At 40.9% G+C, this 9,321-nt stretch overlaps 1 protein-coding gene across 1 annotated transcript in view; it reads left to right on the top strand.

Annotated features, from left to right (window-relative positions):
• Positions 1–5,714, top strand: part of LOC101655164 (probable small intestine urate exporter) — a 16,985-nt gene extending 11,271 nt beyond the window's left edge. The window contains exons 8-11 of the mRNA XM_004712519.1: positions 2,288–2,420; positions 2,512–2,659; positions 3,471–3,561; positions 5,559–5,714. Coding sequence (XP_004712576.1) covers positions 2,288–2,420; positions 2,512–2,659; positions 3,471–3,561; positions 5,559–5,714 — 528 coding nt within the window. The remainder of the gene's footprint in view (positions 1–2,287; positions 2,421–2,511; positions 2,660–3,470; positions 3,562–5,558) is intronic.
• The last annotated feature ends 3,607 nt before the right edge of the window (positions 5,715–9,321 follow it).

Below are 9,321 nucleotides of genomic sequence, written 5' to 3'. Positions count from 1 at the left end.
CTTTGTTTTCAGCAATCGTGTCGGGAAGGTGAGCATCATGGAATGCCAGTTTAATAGAACAAAGTATTCTTGCATTGAGGGAGTACTTGAGCAGAGGCCCAATGTCCATCTGCTACCTTAATACTAAGCCTATATATGTATGTATGTATGTATGTATATATATATATATATGCACATAGATCTATTTCCCCATCATCACATTTAAATATGTTTACATATGTACATGCCTTTATTTAGACTTCTATAAATGCCCTTTGTCTCCTACTTCTTTCCTCTATTACTGAACATAATCTTAAGGGCTCCACCTGCCTCTATCTGACCAGTGTGGTTGGCCTGTTTTTTGAATGTGAGTTTTGTTTCACCTTTTGCTCCCACATTGCCTTCTAATGGGATCCCCTCAAAGCTTTGATTGTGGTAGTCAGGCATCCCCCAGATTTTCTGGTCTCGGGTTGTGGAGACTGATGTTTGTGTGGTCCATTAGTCCATCCGACTAATTGTTTCCAGATATCTTTTTATTTCCATTACACTTCCTTCCTCCGGATGGTGAGAGACTAAGATTGAACCTCACGAGCTTAAAAAACCCCAGTTGCTACTCACTGTAGTAGGATGTAGAACAATGTCCTTGTGGACAATTGATCTTAGTGTCTCCTGAGACTATGGTCCTGATCCCCCAAGCCCAGCAACTCAAGTATTTGGTTATGCTTAAGAAATTTTAATAATTTTTCCCCCTGCATACAATATTTACATATGCTCAAGTTGTTACATAATGCTGCCATTATGAAAACACCACAAGCATGGGACATTATACAATTGACTTGGCATAGAAGACTTGCCTTTACTGGTTGGGTAAAGAAGGGGGGGACTCTCACAACTATGGCTCTTACCCTTCAGGTCTTGAGTTAAACTCACCTCTGCATTAGAATAGTTAACCATTTAAGAACAAAAGGACAGCATGTGCCCAAGGACAAAATTCAGAGGGTTAAGAGAGAAGTAGGAATGGAGACAGGGAACATAGGAAGTGGGTTAATTGATGGCCCTTTGAGGGGATTTGAATAGATGAATTGAGTCAGAATGTATATGAAATGTATATGAATTTTTAAGTGTAAAACTCTGATCTGCTCTGAAAGCCCTCACCGAATTCACTGTAAAGAGTTTAAAACAGATAAACTAGTTAAGTGACTTATAGGATTCCCAGTTTGGGAGGCCAAAAATCCAAATTTTGCTCAGTATGGACGGATCGTTCCTTCCCTGGTGTCCTGGACGCTCCTTGGATTTCATGCCCTGTCCTGTCTGGATCCTCACATTTTATATGTCTGTGCTGTGTGTTTGTGTCTCTGTCTGGTTACCCATTTTATAAGACATCACTCAGAAGGAATTATATTTTGGACGCACAATAATGGGTACAATCTCATTAGCATAACCAACAATGTCCTTTTTCCAAACAGTCATATTTACAGTTACAGGGGTAATAGCTGCCATATATATTTTGAGGATATGGGATACAGAGCACGTTCCACAAGATGTTAATAATTATCGAGAGTCCCTGGCTCCACACAATGGTGGCCTTACACCACAGGCCAAAATATCTCACATCTTTGCCAGTTTGCTCCATGAAAGATGATATTCAACATAGTTTTATTTTTCACTTTTGTTACTATCCATGACGTTGAGAGTACATTTTAATATGTTAGGGGACTTCGAAACACTTGTAGAACAATTCCATTATCTTTCTACTTTACTTTTCACGAGCTTCTTGAAGCCCCCTCATATTTAGTAACCAGTAATATTTTTTCAGATGCCCTCGTGGTGCATTAGTTAAAGCATTTGGTTGACAATCAAGAGTTGTCTTGCAACCAACCACTCCGTGGGAGAAAGACGGGTTAGTCTGCTTCCAGAAACATGTCAGGTGTGGAAAATCCCGTGGGTTAGCTCTCTGTTTAATAGGGTCTCCATGAGTCAGAATTCAGTCAGGAGTAGTGGAGTTTTGTTTTAGTGTTTGTTTTCTGTGAAATACTTTATAACTTTCTTGCTTTTCTACTCGGTCTTGACCTTTCTCATATCTAATTATTGATGATTTTTATATATGAATAAGTATTAGCGCTTTTCTTCAAATCCAGTCATATACATGTTTCCCCGTAGTCATTACATGGGCCACGTGACATATTAGTGAGTTTCTATGCATCGTGCTAAGTACATACAGAAATGTCCTAGAAGTGAGCCATCATCGGTGTGGGTCATGGTGGGGTGGCTGACGGAGATCCGTACCTCCCTTCTGTCTGGTCCTCAGAGTGGAGTCCTATCTGCCCTGCCTTTTGTAACCGGCTGTATCTGCGTTATCCTGGGAGGGTTCTTGGCAGACTTTCTCCTCTCCAGAACAATTTTCAGCCTCGTTACTATAAGGAAACTCTTAACGGCCATAGGTAAGGAGGAAACCTTTTACAGCGGTGCATGTGGAATGCCCAGAGACGCACCCTGTTCACTCTCTGTCTGTCCGCCCCTCCCCTCCCACAGGAGTTCTCACCTCATCCCTGCTGATGGTGTCCCTGTACTGGGTCAGAGCCAACACCAGCGTCTCCGTGGCCTTCTTGATACTGTACCCTGCCTTCGGCAGCTTAAGTGACTCGGGAGTCTTTGTCAACATCTTGGATATTGCACCTCGGTAGGAAAACCTTTGCTCACTGAAGGTCCTTCGAGCGGTCCTGAGAAACCTGCTCGGACACACACAAGATGCAATGTGCACCAGGTCACAGGAAACGTCAGCACCACCCTTACACCCATACAACGTTCGAAGGGGACCTACAGCTGGCTAACCATCACAAACGTAGTTGCTCTAGGTGAAAACAAGGGCGTTGGGTGACACCTGACATCACCATGCCAAGTTCACAACACAACTGAGGGAGACTCCCATACGTTTCTGCGTGTGGGGTGTAGCAATTGCTCAAGCTCACTGCCATCTGGTCAATTGATAGTGTATGAGATTCCACAGAGGAGGCTCCTGATGTAAGACTTGAATAAGGTAAAGATTATGGCCGAGTAGGAAATAGGCCGTAAAGGCAGTAAATGATCAGAGGTGACTGAGATTTCTATGCACCCCTCTCAAAGTCTTTTCACAGTAACATAGAACATGCTTCATCTTCAGCTAGGATACCATTGAGACACTTGAGAGACACCATCTCAGGGGAGCATTGGTCCATCCCACAAAGCATAGCTGTACCCCAAACAAGGTGCAAGATCAGGAGCAATAGTAGAAGCCAGCAGAACAGACACACCAGGTACAAATTGTGAATCTGTTCATTTTCTAGCAACAATCTCGAGCCTAAGACTGAATTACACGAAACACTGCTCACTCTATTTTATTCAGGCTTGTTCACGTGTTAGCACAATTCTTAGCATCCTCAGAGTTGCAACAGGCAAATCTAGATGAACCTGGCGTAGACTAGAATGTTTCTGTATTGTTCTCTCTCCCACAGATATGCTGCCTTTCTCAAGGGCCTATCAGAAATCTTTGTACTCACCGCCGGAGCTCTCTCTCCCACCACTACCGGATATTTTATCGGTCAGGTGAGGTCATGTCTTATGGAAAACATTCCTAAGAAAAACTCAAAGCGTATAAATGGGATCTCTATACACCAGGGGGTGTTAAAGGAGGAGTAATTTTTGTTCCTTCCTCAGTGTGGTGAGCTCACAACTGAAGAGACTCAGGGAATGTTCTCATTCTCATCTTAGGCTCTGTTCAGGCGGGGAAACAACCCTATGCTGAAGGTGTAGAGCGACAAGGCGTGAGCACTCTTCTACAAAGAATTAGATGAGGTTTTCCCCCTGAATCCTTAATACATAAGCCTCAACTTTTCTAGCAACATTCTTGGCCTTTAAGAAAGGTGAGCTATCATGCTGGCTGGCTTGTACAGAACTGAGGGGCTTCCTGAGATGCCGGCTTATCAGTGTTACTTCTTTGAAGATCTTGGGCAAAACGGGACAGCTTGAAACCCAACAAATATTGATAGATGCTTAGTGAGTGAGATGCTTAGTGAATGAAAAAGTAAAAAAACAAACAAACTTCACATTTATGCTCATAAATACTTAAGGCAAAAAGTTGTTTGCTCAGTATCGCTTACATGGTGTTCTTACATTTATAGAGCCTTCCATGCTAAATGCTTCCATTCAACCAAGTAAAATCACTGCTGTAGAGTCTCTTCTGATTCAAGGAGCCTTTAAATGTATCAGAGTAGAACTGGGCCCCATCGGATTTTCAGTGTCTTTATTTTTCAGATTTAGATGACCAGATCTTTCTTCTGAGATACCTTGGTTATAAGACTATAGAAAATTGTTAAAATAAAAAAATTCACATCGAGCCTTTCAGTTGGTCTAGAGAACCTTACTCTTATTGACTTGACAAAAAGGATTATGCCTGTGACACTCATGGGAATGTCTTTTTCTTTAGACTCCTATGGCTTTCCACAGTGAGTGAGAAAAATGAATGGGTTTTTGCAAAGAAAGGATTGTCATTATCACATCATATCCCTCCTTCTCCTCTTCCCCTCCTTTCCTCCCCTCTTTCATCCTGAAGCTTCACTTCCTTCCAAACATTGACTAACAGGCTGTTAGGAGATGGTTCTCTAATATACAAATTCTCAAACTTCCCTTGTCTCCCATTATTCATCCATTCAGCATGTATTAATCTTTAGTATGGACCAGCTAAATGCTACCTAAGGAAATACAACAAAGTTATTGCCCTGATGAAACTTCGGTTGTAGGAAAGAATATATATATGCATTTTGGGGGATGTTGGGTGGTGGCAAGTGCTAAGAGCATAAATTTGGAAATTTGGGAATAGGGTACATAAGAGGTGAGTGAAGTTTTGACTTTAAATAGAGTAATCAAGAAGACCTATATATTCATTTGTGCAGTTAAGAGTGTTCAATGCATTAAAGCCAAGATAGATAACCATTTGGAAACTGTAATGGGAGTAATAATTCCCTAAGGATACGGGAAGAGAGGAAGGGGGAGAAGGGGAAGGGGGAGCTGATAGCAAAGACGACTGTATCACTCTACTTGAGGGGAACAAATAACAGAATTGCAGGTGAAGGGTTCCATGGGATTGTGTAAGATATGGCAAATAATATATAATATAACAATAAATGGTTCCTGGGGGGGAGGGGGAGGAGGGAGGGGACAAAGGGAGCCGATATCAAAGAGTTCAAGAAGAAAGAAAATGATTGTGAAACCGCTGGTGGTAGCGATTGTAAAATTATGCTCGATATAACTGAATTATGGATGGTTATAATATCTGTAGGATCTCCCAATAAAATGATTAATTAAAAAAAAAGGTAACACTTAAGCAAGGGCCTAAAAGAGGTGTGAACGTAATGGCTACCTGGTGAAGAGTGTTCCATCAGAGAAAGAAATGAACAGTGCAGTAGTCTTTCAGCAGAAATGTACCTGGTCTATCCAGGAACAGCCCGTGGAGCTGGCACAGAATTAGAGGAAGGTGAGCCTTCCTGATCCATGACAGAAAAGAACTGACTGACAAGTGATGGCTTATTGTTTTCTGCCTCCAGGATTCAGAGTTGGGCTGGAGAAATATCTTCTTGCTTTCGGCTGCTATTAACATCTTTGGCTTAGCCTTGTATCTCAACTTTGGTCAAGCAGACGTCCAGGATTGGGCCAAAGAGCAGCCAATCGCCTCCGCTGGAGAACGCCTCTTGATGCATTAGGTCCAGATGTCGAGTTGTTACTTGTTTTCCCGCACCGATTCCCCCTTGTACGCCTGCTGGATTGCGCCACTGTTTCATCGGAATTGATTTTGTGTCCATTGTCTCCTCAATGGTAATACGGAATAATCTGCTTGGAGCTTTACAGGAAAATAAAAGGCTTATTATCTAACGCTGAGCTCTTGAAGTCAATCAGTGTACCCGAATATGATTCTGGGGGGTGGGGGTGGGATGGGAGGCTGTCGTGGAAAGAAATCCTGGAACTCTGGAAATGTGTACAGTGAACCCTCGCCACTTCGCGCTTCGACTTCCGCGGCTTCACTCTGTCGCGGTTTTGGCGGAACACCGCATGCTCTGTCATGACTGCCACTGATTGGCTCATACTGTACACGCTTGATGCCATAAATAATATAATAAATAAGAAATGATCATTGTAACGTCCAAAATGTTTTACTGTATTTTCCCTTTTTCGTTTAATAAATTGGGTAATACGAGTGTAATGGTGACTAAAGGGTGTTTTTTCATGTCCTCTATGCTCTAACTACGAAAATATTTGATTTACAAATAAGGAATCCTACTTCGCGGAATTTCATTTATCACGGTAGGATCTAGAACCGATTAACTGCGATAAACAAGGGTTCACTGTATTTAGAATGTGTCATCCTGGGCCAGCAAGAGAAAACCATGTTGTTGCCTTCCTATCAAGTGGGGAGGATTATAAAGTCATTTTCCGGCTTGGTTTGGGCAGGATGTCCGATTAAAAAATGCTAAGGAGGAGAGGGAAATATTGACTGACGCCATTAAAACAAGAGGGAGAAGGATCCTCTAACTAATGTGGTGACAGGATCGTGGGCTTGAAGTATCCCAGCCATCTGGCTTTCAGTGCTTCCTAGCTTTGGGTTCAGAGTCACCTCTATTATGTGTGCTGCTGAAGCATTCCCTAGAGCCCCCTTTTCAAAGTTGCCTTCTTACAGCTACATTCACCTCTGTCTAACATTGGACTCAATGGCGGTGGGTTACTATTTGAGGCAATGGAGGGGACAAAAAGGAGCTCTGGTGACGTAGTTGGTTGCCCATTGGGCTACTTACTGCAAGGTCCATAGTTAAAGTATACCAGATATTCCCTGATAGAAAAGGGAGGCTTTTGGCTCCCATAAATATTTTTAGCCATGGAAACCCTAGGTAGACATGCTATTCAACCTTTCAGGGTCACAATGAGTCAGAAGCAAGAAAACATCTTGGCCACAGGGAGCTTAGATTCTAGTGGCAGAGGCTGATGAAAACCAAAGACATTCTTCGGGCAGGTGATCCAAGCAAGTCTCTTAGAGAAGATAGGTATTTCAACTGAGATCTCTATGATGATGAAAAATAAGCTTGAAAACTATTTACTGGTTAATAGGTAGTATTAGGGTGTTGGGCCGTGCTAGTAGAAGGAAGTGAACATGTATAACCCTGAGGCAGTATGAACTTCGTGGTGAAGACAGAGGACCTGAACCGCTGTGAGCCAAGGTTAGAGTGGTCAAGGAAGCATTAGTAGGCTGCCATGGCCAAATCATAGGATCCTGAAGACCATAAAATGGAAATTGAACTTTGTCCTAAGTCCACTGAAAAGATTTTGGAAGATTTTTAAACCAGGAAGTAACATTATCATATTATATTTTAACATTCTACCTGGCGTGGGTGCATAGATTGAAAAAGAGTCAGTGGGATCAGGTAAGGGCTTGTGTTATATTCCATGAGAGGTGATTGTGCTAGCATAACTGTAGAAGAATATGAATAATCTGAAGGCTTGGGAAATGAATGGCCATTGAAAACTACTTTATTGGGGTAATTTGGGGATAGACTGGACCATCGGTAGTTTAAGGTTCATATTTTGAGCTTGTTTTGTAGGATTCATTGCTGTCCCCAGTGTCAGAAGTCTACTCAGTGATGGTACCTGTAAAGAAAAATCAATTGAGTAATTGATTAAACGCAATCTTATTTATGACGAACAAGAAGAGATCGTTCCAAAATTGAAAAATACTCAAATGTTATTCATAGCGATTATATAAACCTTTTTGTTCCTAATCGCAATGTCTTTAGGTAATAACAATTATTATTCCAGTTTTACAGATCAGACACATACTACAGACACCAAAACCGTAATTATGCAGTTGTAACTAAAGAATCCAAGCATCTCACATCAGGAATAAAATACATTCATGAAAGCTCATCTCTTACTGGATAGTTGGCCCACTGGTAGATGTGACCCGAATTTGTACTGGGTGCAAGTATCTCTTACTGGTTCCATGACAGAAACTTCTTTCCTGGAGTTTTTAACATTATTGGGGGTCTTTTCCTTCTTACACATTAGTTGTACTTTTGTCTGTGTACTATTATTGTTTTCCTCCTTACCACCTTAGCGCATTTTATTTTTTATTGTTTTCTGTTGGGTCTTCTGGCTGAGAAGCACAGAAGGAGTGGATGCATAATGATAATACAAGGGGATATAGGGAACACAGGGGCGAGGGGTGGATGATAGGGAGGAAAAGGGGATTTGGGGAATAAATAATGAAAACGGAGGGGGAGGGAGCACTAGAATGGAATGTGATTACATAAGTCATCTTAAAGGTGATTTAACCATGTGTGTTAAATCTTTGATATAATTGAATGACTGAACTATTGAATTAGATGATATGTATATTACTTGTCAATAAAATTGTTGGGTGGGGAAGAGAATAGAGCAATGAATCAATAGCCATCTATCCCTTTGATGGATAACTCACATGCGAGTTACCAATAGCTACAAAATAAAGCACATGGTGGGGGGAAACCCCCTCATCTCTTTCATTAAAATTGTTAAAACTAGTCAAGAAGAACTTAATGTAATGAAAGTATATGGTGCCCCAACCACCAACAGAATATCCATTATTCTGACAAAATGAGAAGTATTTACAAAAACTCACCTGGGAATTTAACCGCTCACACCATTTCTATTGAACACTGTCTTGAAAATGCCAGTGAGTGAAATTCTCAAAAAATAAGAAAATGTGTCATACAAATGGTATAAACTACTTTCAATATTTGTACCTACATTTATTTATTCTATAACAAAGTGAAAATTATAGAAAAATAACCCCTCAATTATTGAATCAATAAAAAAATACCTGAAAAATAGTGATAGATTTAACTGGAGAATACCTAAAATCTTAATAACAGAAAGTATATCCTAGGATAGCTAAAAAGACTCAAATCCATTGGGAAATCGTGTTATTCTTGGCTGGCAGAGGCAATACCATATGTGTAACCATTCCCTTGAATCTGACCTATTAATATGAGATTGATAGAAATTCCAATATACGTTATTGTGAATTAAGGAGGGTTGAATGAGTAAATGCTGTCAGTGTTAAACCAAAGCTAAGCATACAACTTGGAAACATATCCAGAATCCCATTATTCAGCAGGAAATGAGTCCAAACTATTTTACTCCCTGGCGGTAGTCAGGAAACTGTCCACACAGAATTTGAGGACCCAAATCAACAAAACCCATGGCCAATGAATTGATTTCTGAATCATAAAAAAAAAAAGACTTAAGAATAGTCATTCCATATTCTCCCTGGGCTTTCTCTAA

The sequence above is a fragment of the Echinops telfairi genome, unplaced genomic scaffold (genome assembly GCF_000313985.2).
Source record: "Echinops telfairi isolate 266 unplaced genomic scaffold, ASM31398v2 ScPeMD7_5868;HRSCAF=6743_0, whole genome shotgun sequence".
Taxonomy (NCBI): domain Eukaryota; kingdom Metazoa; phylum Chordata; class Mammalia; order Afrosoricida; family Tenrecidae; genus Echinops; species Echinops telfairi.
The sequence above is the reverse complement of the archived record's forward strand: the minus strand, read 5'-3'. Positions and strand labels throughout refer to the sequence as shown.